General features: G+C 45.9%; 1 protein-coding gene across 1 annotated transcript; it reads left to right on the top strand.

The window, feature by feature from the left end:
• Positions 1 to 11,109: 11,109 nt before the first annotated feature.
• Positions 11,110 to 14,449, top strand: LOC125946548 (uncharacterized). The gene is made up of 3 exons (XM_049670044.1): positions 11,110 to 11,213; positions 12,081 to 12,170; positions 13,567 to 14,449. Exons 1-3 carry the CDS (start codon positions 11,207 to 11,209, stop codon positions 14,034 to 14,036), a joined length of 567 nt encoding a protein of 188 aa, XP_049526001.1. The 5' UTR covers positions 11,110 to 11,206; the 3' UTR covers positions 14,037 to 14,449.
• Positions 14,450 to 14,553: the final 104 nt, after the last annotated feature.

Below are 14,553 nucleotides of genomic sequence, written 5' to 3' on the forward strand. Positions count from 1 at the left end.
GGTTTCAATGGAACGTGGGTGCGACGGCGCAGCTGCCTAGTGCCCGCCCAGTGCCCGATGATATTAGTTGGAGTTGCTGAGCTGCGTTGTTTTTTCTGTGGACGTCGTCACGTGGTTTTTTTTTTCCTTCAGTGTTCTTTTTCGCACATAGCCTGCAAGAGATTAGTATGCCTTGCAGTAACTGAGCCATGCCGCGGCATCGACAAAACCACTGTTACGCGCCTGGGTGCCAAACAGGCTATGTTTAAGTGAAGGGTGGGCCGAAGTTGTCCTTGTTTGGCGTCCCAAAGGATAAAAAATATGCGGAAAGAGTGGGAAAAGAACCTCCATAGAACCTCCCCTGGACGACACGAGCGCAGTATGCGAGCTCCATTTCGAGCCACGTTTTGTGCTCAACTCCAACGCAGTTCCTGATCACTGTAAATTGTTTTTCTTTTTATGGTCTAGTTAGGTCAGTTAGCGAAGGAAACTGTGAGGAAGGTACACTGGCGTTCCTACTGGAAGTTGACTCTTCGAAGCATCATGTGAAAGAAATTAGTGCAGTCAAACTGCAGCTAGCTAGCGCTACTACCACAGAGGCCACACAAACGTGGTACCCCAGCATTGCACAGACCTACGGGTTTCAAACGACCATAACCAGCACGTGACCAGAAGCGACTCGAGGCTCACTTACCACATCGCGGGCTATGTTGCACGGAAGTGTATTGTCAATTCCAGCACAAAATGCCAAGAATGCATAAAGCTGCTCAGTATGGCGCCACCAAGCGAAAGTTTCAACTTGCCCGCGGCTAACAAACTTTTGTGACCGAGAAGGCCTCCTTTATTCCTCCAGTCAGCTGTACGGCTTTGTGAAAATTCTAGATCTTTTCACAGAATGCTTCTCTCAGAGTGAGCTACACTCTGACAGCGTTATGGATATGCTGTCAGTTAAGAGTAAGCTTTCCCTCGAAGTTGGCTGCAATGCGCACGCTCCTAGCCTCAGAGCTAAAATAATTAGTTTTTACATTGTCACACGTCTCCATTTTTATATGAAAGAAATTAACTGTGACAAGGCAGGAAAGCGGCAGAGGCTCAAGCAGCTTTGTGTCAGCAACAGCCCTGTTAACTTCATTTTGCTTACCCTTATATAACTGTACATAAGCATAGGCCGGAGCCTTTCTCAAGTGAACTAGATTTCACTTTTTGTTCAGGTCTCCCTCCATTTCTTTATGGAAAAAACAAACCTGATTTGATTTAACAAATGTGTGCCGGTGTAATGATGGTTTATAATAAACGCAGAAGGCTACTGTGAAGCATGGAACAACTAAAGTGGAACAATGAAATATTTAAGTCATATATACATATGCATTTTGGCTAAGCAAAGGCACAAACCTTGTTAGCATGCCTGATTTTTTTTCTTTTTTTCTTTTTTTGAGCCCAGCTGGGAAGTATGCACGCAGTTTTCTGTCTGACAAAATTTTACATTAGGTCGACACGGCATGAAACCATTTTCAATTTTTTTTACGATTGCCTGATAATTCGGAAAATTCGAAGGCCCCTTCCGCATAAGCAACATCCGTCAGCGACGAGCTCTTTGCACAAAAGGTCTGAGTTAGGATAGGCAGCCGTCTTCCTTTTCCACAAGGTACTATTATGGCAAATATCATGTGGCCTAAACAAATATAGTGCTTGCTAAAGATATGTAAAGACTGTCAAGTATGCCAAAATTAAACACAAATAAGAGTGTGAACTGCTTCGAACTGAACCGACAGAAACGCAAGGAAAATCAAAGCTTCTGCAAGCAAAGCTTCCATTGAAGTTGCCAGTGGCGCCACCTCTTGGATGCGACGCTGACTGCGTCAGAGGAGCGGCGGAGTAAGCCCACTGCCCCCTTCTAGTACACTGTAACGTTACGAAAGCAAATCGGGGCTATCGGCGCTATTTTGTAAGCGTCGCGCCTACGTGACGCCTCGAAGAAAATGGCGGAATGTCCAGAATAGCGGCTCTGAGCCGCTATTCTGGACATTCCGCCATTTTCTTCTAGGCGTGACGTAGGCGCGACGCTTACAAAATGGCGCTCATGGCCCCGTTTTGCTTTCGTAACGTGACGCAAATTTGACGTTTCGCCTAAGAAACTATAATCTAGGCATTTAAACTAGCGTGGTTGATAAAGCAAAACAGTTTTCCTCCCCAGTAAAAATAAAGCAGCTAGCTCAAAGCGTACAATTATTCCATCAAAATCGTTTCTCGCTTCCGTCGTCTGCATGCGCGCAGGCTGTCGTCTGCTTCATTAGCTAGGATGCGTGTCCTCGGGAAACGGAATGAGTCATCGTATATTGGCGCCCACGCGCTTGCTTTCTACCTTGAGACAACATACGCGACCTGCCAGTGAGGATCGGCGCACGCTCTAGGCCGCGTTATCGCTATCTCGTGAACCGTAAGTCACTCAGCCCGACTCGGCTAGCTGAGAAGCGGCCGAATATCATCGATAGCGTTGCGCGCGCCTCAGGTATCCGCTTGAGCGACGCAAGCGCCGGCACTGCCATCTCTTGTGCACTTCGCTGCTTACTCGAACCGCGAGAGGAAACTTCAAGGCGCCGCCTTGCGTACATTTCTTTTATAAATTAAAAAGTCACCGTTGTCATAGCTTTTAATGACGCGAAAAGTCATTAACATTAATTACAATACAAACGCAATAGTGAAAAGTGCAAAATCTCGCAGAAAGTTTGCTAGTTTCAAACAATATTATTTCAAATAAACGTGTTTTTAATAAAAATGATGGTGCAAAACACAAATGCTAACACCACCCGAGAGCGATGCAAATGCTATGAGCACGCGTTGTGAACAAAAGATTTTTATGACCCGAAATGACAGGGAAAATGCGGCGATACGCATGCCTCTCCACTGTCATTGCATATGGCCGCTCATTACCATAATTCGCGTGGCTCGTCGCACCACAAATTATGCCGGAAAATCTCTGCAATGGCGGCCGAGCGCAACGTCACGCAACGTCAAATTGACGTTTACGAAACAGCCCTTCCTGTGACGCTCTTCACAGGATATTCCTTCAGCCAATCAGCAAGCTGACATGCCGGCTATCTTGGAACGCCACCACATATTCGCGAAATTACAGATGCATTGCACGAGCTTCTGCACGCTACCGTCCACTTTCTTTTCAAAGCGTTAAAGTCGCAATAGAGGTGCCAAGGACCACAAAAAAGTATTAGTCGATAAAGTTTGCAGCTCCACGTCATGTTTCATCATTCTGACGAAAACGCAAAATTGCATTTAGCAAAACTTCCGTTTCCCGGCACAAATTTCAAAACACGTGACCTCTGGACAGCCAATAAGACAGCCAAGATGGCGGATAATGGCGGCCGTGCAGCCGCCATGCGTGTCCAGAATAGAGCCTCTGTTCTCGGAAATGCTCGCGCAAGCACGTAGCGAGCCGCGCCAATCCGATCCAGAGGAAAAAAGAGGAGGGCGAGCGTCCCCTCGTCGTATAACGCTGTGATGATTATGTTGTGGGCGCAGGTCAGCCAGACGCACAAGAAGGCAACCAGAGACACAAAGATATGTCTTTATGACACGAACGGCACATGGGACGAATACGATAACATATAAACTATACAGATAAACTTGGGTAACTGTCACGCTCGGGCACTCACAATGCTAATCAGGAGTCCGGCCTCGTGACGACGGCTCGGCGGACTTTGCTCTGACGGCGGTGAGTACGGGCGGCGGTTGAAGTTCCGGGACGTAGCCCGGTTCCGGAGCGTTAGCTCTGGGTCGTAGCCCGAGCTCGGCAGCACAGCGCTGGTTACAAGCCAGGACGAAGCCCAGCACAGCAGTGGGGTGAAAGCAGGGATGACGCCCGGTTTGCAGAACAGGACCAGGGCTCTGGGTCGTGGCCCGAGCCCGGCAGCACGGCAGCGGTCGTGCGAGCGGGGACGAGGCCCAGCTCAGCAGGACCCACGACGATGGTAGAAGCCGGGGCGGCGCCCGGTTTGCAGTACAGGACCGGGATGCCGGAACGTGGGCCGGCGTTCGGTCCGCTCCATCTCGCTGCACTGCCCGTTCTGTCAGCTTGGCTGCCCCGTCGTTCCAGATGGTCTCTCCCGGCACGCGCACCGTCCACGCACACCAGCGACGCTCACTCGCGCGCTTTTCGGCCCCGCACGCCGAGCACAAGCACCGAAAAGCCCGCGCATTTCGAATATCGGCCCCGCACACCGATTATAGGTCGTCCTCCTACCACAAACGCGAAACGTATTAAACTACGAATTAGTCTAAGACACATTCAGTGTTAATCTTATAAACTTTAAAATGCTTATAACCCACGTTACTGTAACTAATATTATTGTAATAAATGCAATTATTTTATAACTTGCTTGTACCTGTAATGCACTCTGTGGAACGACAAGCAAGTGAAAGAAGGCACGACCATGCAACGACCGTATGATCACGTGAGCCCCAGTTTGTTGTCCGCCCATGTGGCAACGCCCAAGAGATATGATAGCCACCCAGAGTGAATCTAGATAAACCAATGAAACTGGAGGCGTGCCGACGGACAAACTTTGTCTCGTTGCCATTAGTTCTTTCATCTTTGGGTGTCGCGAGAGCTCGTGAAGAGCCCGAGTTTTGACAAACTCGGCGCATCCTGCATAGCACCCCAGGACCCGAATTCACAAAAACTTCTGACGCTACAATTTCTCGTAAGAAAGAATTTCAGCCAATACAGATGCCAGACATATATCATTAGCGAAGCCGGCCGGCCAGCCAATGGCAAAGCGAACTTACGAAAGAAAAGCTTTGTGAATTTGGCGTCAGATACTTTAAGAAAGCAAACGTTTCGTATTTTATTTGTTGATTTTAACGTATTCCATTGAGGGAAAGTGTAGGTGCAATAATGCACCGCATGTGCCCAGTTCGTATTCGACGGATGATAGAAAAATAATATCCCAAAGAGGAGGCACGTCCTTGACGCTACCGAGAAAGGCGTGGCAAGCGGCTCACGGCAAATGTGCAGATAGACAGCGGGACAGTGACGCTATTGCTAAATTGTGATAATACGTTGATAACAATAGCGCCGCGCTGGCGCGTTTTGTTGCGCAGTCTTCTTTGCTTGAAACGCGACAGCACTGTGCCGTGCAGGGTGCGCTAATATTGTCACACGCGGCTTTATCTCTAAATTTCTGTTTGCCTGCTGTTCTTGCGCGCTTCTTGCTTTCTCTGTTCACTGACTGCCATCGAGCAAACTCGGGTAAATCTCGTGCGAACGAGAAACTCGGCGCATCCTGCATAGCACCCCGTGGTTGAAGTTCGCTGTGCGCGCCGCTGTTTTTCTTTTCTTTCACTGTGAGCGTGCGTGCTCGTAGTTTGGTTTGCTGCTTCCTCGATGAAAACTCACCGAAAATCTAGTAGAACCAAGAGGCAGCTGTTTTTCTGCCTGAATTCGTTTAGGAGAAAAGGGGACGGGAGATTGGTTACACGCCGACGAAACCCAGTCACAAGGCTATTTGCATCTTGGTGGCGCATATGGCAACCGGAACGCTTGGTGGGATTCGAGAACGAGAGCCGCTGACAGACCGAAAACGTTTCGCACCAAATTTGGATACTTTCCTATCCGGCTACAGTTCTAGACGCCTGTAGTAAGACCTAAAAGCGAAGCAAACGTGAATAATCACAGCGTGTTTGTACACAAAAAGAAGTGAAGAACTATAAGGTCACTATTGGTGAACAAAGAAATGTGCAGCGCACACGCGCTGAAACATGGACAAGTAAAGCTCAAGCCCCGATTCTGGCGGCCGCGGAAACCCGCTGTTCATGGACGCTCTCCCTAAGCAACACTCATCGCTAGCGGTGGGTGTCGCATGAAGTGGATAAATGGGAAACGAAGCCGCGTCTGTGTGCCGCGGTGCCACTCAGTCGATTGCATCTGAAAAATGCTTAAAGCATGGACGAAATTAGGATAAATGGCCAATGCAAGGTCATACCAAACCCCATTTGAGCGCATGATGAAACAATTCTCATGCATAAATTTATAGCTCGTGAAGAACACTGCTAATACTGCTAAGACGGACGCTAATCCCTGCGTACTGCGGTGACCGTAAAGCAATCGTCAATGTTGCGCAATAAATAAAGAACATCAAAATGACACAATCGAAATAACGTAATTGTTACAAGGGTGATGAAACAGTGCAATCGCAATAAGCAATCGCAATAAGCCAGGCAGTATCGATGGCTTTTTGTAGTACAATTTCTTCATTCGCGAGAGTCTTGTTTTTCTGCAACAAAGCAACAAAAATGATGAGCAAACATTTTACACACAGATATAAATCAAGAACAAATTAGAAAACGTTTTTTATCTTATTTGCTAAGGCAATTACCACCAGTTTTTCTGACTCGTTCATCTAGCTTCGCGAAGAATACCTCGGATCTATGCAGAGCACTAGTGTGTGTTCGAGGGTCCGATCTAGAGGCTCATCACTGAACGTGCCAGAGCCGCGGCTTCAAGCCAGAGCTCGGCCCAGGCCCGGCCGGGGCCCGCCAAAAATTGGTCTACCCGACCTGGCCCGCGCCAGTGCAGTGCACTATTCGTGACGCTGCGCCTGTCAACCGTAACACATCGCAATGGCTCGGTGACTATGGCGTTATTCTACTCAGCACAAGTCATGTTCATAATACCTGGCCGCAGTAACAACATCCTCACAGGCCCTGAATGGGAAATCGTCGTGTACCAGCTTTGGCTACTCGTTGAAGAAATCTAGGTGGTCATAATTTTGCAGGAAAGCTTTTAAGGAAACTTTCCCAGTGGTTATCGTGCGGTAGCGGCAAAGGCGACAGTTAGTCGGTATCAGATGTTAAAAAGCAGCCAACAACGTAGACTACGTCGGGGCCCCGATACCGGCGGAGCTATTCTGGACATTCCCATATTTCCGCCATGTTGTTGAACTTGCCACCTTTCCAGCTCTGGTTGGTCCAAAAGAATGCTACGACCTCTGCTGTTCGCTCAAATTGCCGCCATCACACAACAATTCCACAATATGGCAGAAGTTGACAATGTCGAGAACAGCACCTCTGGGCATCAGTGAGAATCTGCACCCGGAGACCGTCATCGGTATATATGTACACATCTGGAGAAGCATGCAGGAAATTCGTTGGACATATCGGATTGTACAGAACTTCTACGCTGAAACATAGCGAGGCATTTGAAAAGGCTGGGGTATAGTGAAGACATTGCACCGGATGTAGTGAAGCTTTTGCAAAGCATTGGGTATATTTCGGGCAGTGGCAAAACAGGCGCCTAGGACTTTCAAAGAGTGTAAGAACTTCCGTATACATATTCACGCTCTTAGCTGCATCAGTTGCTCGTAATGGCCAACATCTGCGAAGGTCATTGCTTTTCAGAGCCCTCCTTTGCGGCGTCTCTTATTGACTCTGTTTTATTTGGTATAATGCTAAACCACGCTAATTAGCAAATAAATAATATCGTGACTGTAACATAGACGACGGTTACTGGGCCTAACACCAAAATGACGACTCTTGATGACCGACCTGCCGCACGCAATCATGCAGCTACTTTTTGTCTTCTGATACGTGCTTAGCTCCTAGTCAGCTCTCGTTCTTGTCTGCATCATCGATTCTAAAGTTGGGTGCATTCTTACCGAAATGCAAGAAAGCGCGAGCAATTTATTTACAGGGACTGCTGAAAACTGTATCATTAAAGCAGCCTTAGATGGCCTACTGTAGTGAAGGCTGACTGATTTTGCGTGTGGAGTACCCGAAACCACACGCTTAATCTCGTTCTACTCATCTTCCAGCTATACGTAAAATGTTTTCCTAATATTTTGCACTTGACCAAATAGTACGGCGTTCCACATAACATCGCACAATACATAGATAGGGATGTCCAATATATTCGATTTTTTTTTACTTTTTAAACACAGAACAATAAATTTGTGGTACTAGGGTTGTTCAACGAAGGTTTGCCCTGACCCACTTCACTCTGGCGTCTAATGAAGAAATTTCGCATAGTGCTAGGCGTGCATCTCTATAAGCCAGAGAAACAATATTGACCTCTTTCCTAAAAACTATATTTGTTTCACCGGTCTTAAAAAGGTGGGAGCGTGGGGCAGTGGAGTACAGGGCAGTTAATAACATTCTGAATGTCGAAGGCAACACACCCAAATAAAGTTTTCAAGAAATAACGACTGTGTATTCGACAGGTGCCCCATCGTATGACGTCCTTAAATGTTGGCATCGGCCGTTTACATGCGCTCGGAACTTCGTCGAAATGGCACCGATTTCCGGTCGACCTCATTCAGCCATTGATAAGGACAATGTTGCAAAAATTAGGACAGTCATCTGCAGTATCACTGCATCACGACTCAAGAACTAGCAGGAAAGCTCTAGAACAATGTAAGGCCCATAGGGAATATTATTCAGGAACATCTGCACATGCGAAAGGCGTTGGCGCGTTGGGTGCTCTGCAGCCGTGAACATTTGCCTACGTGCCTTAAAAACGTACACTATTTTTATGTCATATTGATTACACTGGATGAAACATGGGTTTATTGCTATGAATCAGAAGAAAAATTCCAGTTTAAACCATGAAAGCCCTTCAACTCACCCACCCCAAACAAGGCACCCATGTAACCTTGAGCAAGCAAGGTGATGCTGACGGACTTTTTTTTAGATCAGCAAGAAGTGGTGATATCAGAGTTTCTGCCGAAAGGTGCCACCATAACGGGGACCTATTTTGCTAAATTGCCGACAAAAGTAAGGGAAGCCTTCAAAATGATCAGGCGTGGCATTCTGTACTAATAGGCGTTGTTTCACACGCCTGAATCTGCATTTCATGGTGCGACACAATGTCCAGCATGCTTAACCATAGTGCCAGGTAGAGCTGTCTGAAAAAGTGTTCCAAATAATAGGTACTGGTATTGAAACACTGTTCCAGCTAGCAGTGGCTAGTTTCACCTGAACAAGGTTTCATATACTTATTCTTATTTACTTAAAAAGCAAGAAATTCCAATATATGGAAAGCCATTTCATAGATTTTGCTATGGTAAGTGGAATACTGTTTCAATTAGGTGAGTATAAAATATTTGAAAGAAGTTTTGTCTTATCACTGGAGGCTGAGCACACCGAGATTAAAAGTGCTGACACGTCAGGTTGACAGCCGTCAGCATTACAGCGTTTATGTGATCGAGGCCGTTCTAAGCAAGGCAAGCTAAAACCGCTTTCTTTACTCAACAGGAGAGCTATATGTTTCACACATACACGTATCCGTCTAACACAAACCACACGCAACATAAAATTTAACAAATGTGCATATCCAAGCACCTGTTCAAATTTATGTGAAGCGAAGCGTTAGTGAAATGCTTCTTCAAAAGCGGTACACCTAAATTGGATTGCGTATAATTGTTGTTGTTGTTTTTTCATCATATGCAAACTGTATTTCGATGCAATGTTCGAGTTTATGCACTACACCGCACACAAGCTATGCCGGAAGGCAAATATCAAATCAGGCAAGCGCACAACGTATGTGATGTATGACGACTCTATTTAACTACATTTAAGCACTTCATGCCAAAGAATAACTTGAGTTGAATTGAATTATAGAGATTTACGTGCCAGAACCACGGTCTGATTATGAGGCATGCCGTACGGCATGCCTCATAATCAGACCGTGGTTCTGGCACGTAAATATTCGGGAGTACCCCACTAGAGTCAGATTAATTTTGACCACCTGGGGTTCCTTAACGTGCACTTATATCTAAGTACACTGGGCCGCGATTTTGTAGCGAGGACTTATGACTTATTCTATACTAGTCTTATCACCCACCGCTCCCAGCCGGCTGATCCCGTTGATAACGAGAGCAGACCGTCGCTCGGACCACTGACAAAGCGCGATAAGCGCGAAAAGGCATTATTACCGGAATCGCATCGCTACAGAATACCGGCCCTGGTGTCATTCTATTTCGGCCCCATCGAAATGCGGCCGCCGTGGGCGGGATTTGATCCCGCGACCTCGTGCTTTGTGAAGTACCACCGTAGCCGCTAAGCTACCACAGCGGGTACTGACTAACTGGCGGCTCGGCCAGTTGGTGTGGTTTATTCTGTGGGCTGCGCGATGTAGCCTTAGCGAAGAAGGAAGGCACGTACAACACGACAGCGAATTCTCAGCTGGTATTTTTATTGAAAGTTGTGCGGTGATCTACAAGGATTGAACATCTGGTTTAAGCTTCACTTGGTAGTAAATGTAAATAAGCAAAACAATTTTTTTTTTCACAGAAATTGTACCAAACAACCGCTAGCATTTCGTTTAAATAACGGGCTTCGTACGTAACGCACTTGGTGTTGTTGGTGATATTTTCACTATTGCCGCCAGTGATCGATGTTGCCGCCAGTTTCAATGAATCAATTATCTTACAACTATGTCATTTCAGCGGGAAGTTATATCGACCATGCGAGTATGAAATTGAATTGGCGAATATGGGAGGTCGGATGCCAGTTTCTGTGTAAAAAAGGAACGGGAAGTAGAGCTGAGAGCCTCGGCAATGCCGCAGAGGCACACGGTTGCTATACTGCTCTCTACCAAACAGCGAACTATACTTTGTCACCCATGTAGCTGCCAATACAAACAGGGCCCGCCAGAGACTGGCGAAGCCACAAGAAGTTGTTATTGAGAGTGCCTTGCTGTCTGTAAACTATTTGGACGGATAGAATAAAATTAACATCTGGTACATTTCTAAATAAACAAATAAATAAATAGCAAGAGAGTTAAGCGACCTCTTTTCAGGGACCGCAGGGCTCTAAACGCTGTGAGCATTCCCTTACAGGCTCTCTTGCCGGAACTGCGTGCAAGCACTTTGCGTACGGATTGATTACAGCTGCGGCGCAAACGAAAAAGGGGGTTGCATGACCGGACGGCAAGACCAGGTTACTAATGGTAAGGTACTCTGTAACGTGAGTTGCTTGTATTTGTGTGTTAAGCGGTTTGTTACTGTAAGCGTCCGTTACCGGATGCTTTCGCAACATTTGTAGCGGCTAGCCGACTTCCATGCACACGAGCTTAACCTCGATGTGGTCACGTGGTCACGTTGAGTTCATTACCCCCGAAGCAAGGCCGATTCAAAGCCGTACAAAACTGAACACGTTAGCCCACGCTGAATGCAGCGTGACCAGCCTATACTGGAAGCAAGACCGCAAGGAGAACAGAATGCAAGGTATGTTTTGCAGCATTGTTTCCTGCGTGCCAGTCTCCTAGATCTGGAATACCATAAAAAACAATGCGTATGGGGGATAAAATGCGTGCGTACAGGTTCAACCGGGAAAGGAAAAAGAGTCAAATTCGATCCTTCTTTATTAATCTTCTCTTTATTGGCCGTGTAAAGCCTGTGCTCATGCGTCTTATTCTGTACGTTTTTCCTGGTCTTCATAGGGAACTGTAATAAATTTGTTGTGAGTGATAGCACCCGTGGTATCTGGTCTTCTGTTATTTGTTTCTGTGTTACTTGCGGTACAACTGGTTCACCAAGAATAAACACTTTTTCGTCATTTGAACATATTCGTCTTTCAGCATTCGCTTTTGTTACAGGTTTCACGTGACTCTGGTGCATGTGTTCGTGAATGCTGTATTTGAAACACGCCATCAAATACGGACATTATCTTTAGTTGCACAAGAGCATTAGATTTTTGGAACTCTTCAGGAACATCTGTTTTGTCTTTGTGTATTTATGTTTTATGCGTGTCGTGAACTTTAGAACATGTTGTCGCTTTATGGTTTTCTCTATTCTTTGTTTGAAACTATTACATGGTTCTCGGCACACCTATGAATTAGGAGGAGTATATAGCTGGCACCGTCGACAGACACCAACCTTGTCTTCAATGCAGATAATAATAAAAAATTGTCTCACGTATCTTATCAGTGTGTGCCAGTTGCAGCAGCATATCCCGAGTCATTACAAAGGGGAATGTTGGACGTGATACATGAACACTAGTTCATGGTATATCTTACAGACGTTATAAGTTCCACTGAAATTATAGCATTGTTACTCATACGCCACATTTGATTCTGAAATATTTTCTTACAGGGGCAACACATGCTACAACGCCTGCTGTCGCTGCTTTTTTCATGGCTCTCATGGTCTCCTGCTTCGCTTTTCCATATGAAGAATGCCTAGGTAAACAATAAATTGCGCAAGATGGCTTGATTCACTGATTACCTGCGAACTTGAATTGGCATAAAGGTCCATCTGCACAAGACATGCGTATATATAATTTGGCTTAGAAAACTGCAAAAAAACTGACAAGCCAGGGACTCAATATTTCGCTGACTAGTGAATGTTTTCTGAAAAGAATAGAACATGTTCCTTTGTATTCGAACCTTCCAAAGACAATAATTCACTTAATAAATTAATGCAAAATAGGTACTAGAGACTAATGCTTAAGCCCAGTTTAAAGCCTTGATTCTTTTTGTCATAGCTCAACACTAGATAGGCCTACACAGATCCCTGCGTCTGTTTCCACACGCATCCTCAGGCCTCCCTCAGACAGCTGCCCCAATGCGTGAAAAAAAAAGAGCCATAGCTAACGACTATCGCATCCACAAGATGCTCATGTAGACGTTACTCAATTTTACAAGTGAAATGACTGGGTGAAATATTTTGCCGTCTCGAGACGCGAAAGCAGTACAAGGAGGAGAATTATCAAATTATGTATGTGACAGCGCTTTTTTAAAGCTGTACCCTTCAGACAGCAGCGATACAGGGCGAAGGGAGGTTCCAGCAGCTGATAATTGAACACATCATTTAGTCACGAAACCTTCAGTGTGATACATCGCTGCACCAATTTTAGTGCATAGATTATTCGAGAGTAGCTATACCAAAAAATATCAAACAAGGGCTACGAGTTACTAAATCAACTCACCTTTTGTGCAAAAAAATGTTGCTTTCAAATGAATATATTCTGCACTTTCTGTAGTAAATCTCGCATAGAAGCTTTTTTTTGTAATATTGCTTAGCATCCTAAGCTCGACGTACAAAAGATATTTTCTTTTCAATCTAAATGTCGATTCAATGGCAGAGCGCTACAGGTAGTTCGTAGTGTATGTCAACATGCAATATGTCAGGCTATGTATGTCTACTGCCGGCTCAAGGCCTCCAACAGTTATTTCCAATTACCCATCTCTTGTGCCAGCTGACACCACCTTATACCTGCAAATTTCCTCATTTCATCATACAACCTACAGTTCTCTGCAGTCACCGACTGCACTTCCTTTTTCTTGACACCCATTCTGAAACTCTTGTAGACCTGGCCCACGCTTTACAGGGCCTGCCAAACTCCACCTCTTCCACCTAATTTCAACTAGATTATCAGTTATAGCCGCATTTCCTTTCTAATCCACACCGTTGTCTTCACGGCCCTTAACGTCATGCCTATCCCGTCTATTAGGCATTACGCCTATCAGGGTGTTGACGTGTGGAGTAGCGGTAGAATATATAAACTTTAACAAGGCTATGATTTATGTACTCTTACACAAAAATGAAGAACTTAGCGTGTTATCGTTATTATTTTCAGAGCACCAGCTCGTACCCGATGCTGCCATCAACAATGCCGTCCTTGCACTCACAAAGGGTGAACACTCGACCGATGGCTCTGTGTTTGAGAAATGGAGCTCGGGCCCTCTCATCGTGAACGTGACATCATGGCACTCCAACATAGAGAACGCTTTACAACCATTCACGCGATCCTGTGAAGGAGGAGACACCACGGTAGATGCAGAGTTTGAGGTCAGCTGGGTCGTGAGTGCACAGATGTGTGTCGGCGGTAAAGAAGAAGATGTATTGGGCGCTGTTGACGTTGTTTTAAGGTCAAGCGGTGGCGAAGGTGCGGTTCCAGTTGAGCATGTTTTCTGCAAACGAAACTTTCACGCTGCACCCACTGGCTGCGCGGGCGACGTGGCCAGGAACTGCCTCGGCGAGCGTTTACAGCGTCGCTCATGGATATTACGGGGGACCCGTGGACGTTCTCGCCAGCCTGCTTGCTAAACTCTACGCGTTTGAGATACTGAGCTGGAACTCGGCGCGTTCCGTCATTACAAAGCTTTTCGTAGACAGAGCAAATGAAATGGGCCCTTTTTATGTAGAGTTTTAGCAGATTTCTTTTTATAATATCCCGTTCAGGTGACAAGGCTCCACGTTGAAACTGTAGTTTCACTCCATCTGAGGACCATGAGATGCGTACAGCTGCAGAACAGATGAAGCATATTTAATTATTAAGTTAATTTTGTCAGGTTAAGAGAATGTGAACTTCATTCTAGAACTCTTTATACTAACGCCAGGTACGAGAACGTAGACTATTGTATGACTAGCACACATGAAAAGCCCTTGTCCATACACTCGAGAAATATGCTTTATGAAAAAACGTTGCGAAATACACTGGACCAAATGAACCCGCTGTATAACCCGCCCGATTATATGGTGGCGTCGTGGCGGTGGCATTACACTGCTAACCCCGAGGGCACAGGAATAAATCCCAGCCACGGTGGTCCCATTCATATGAGGG

The sequence above is a fragment of the Dermacentor silvarum genome, chromosome 7 (genome assembly GCF_013339745.2).
Source record: "Dermacentor silvarum isolate Dsil-2018 chromosome 7, BIME_Dsil_1.4, whole genome shotgun sequence".
Lineage (NCBI taxonomy): Eukaryota > Metazoa > Arthropoda > Arachnida > Ixodida > Ixodidae > Dermacentor > Dermacentor silvarum.

What these genes read in the sequence shown, in the direction of transcription:
- LOC125946548 (XM_049670044.1), top strand. An exon ending in TCCATATGAAGAATGCCTAG is followed by an intron (nt 12,171 to 13,566) that starts GTAAACAATAAA and finishes TATTATTTTCAG; the next exon opens with AGCACCAGCTCGTACCCGAT.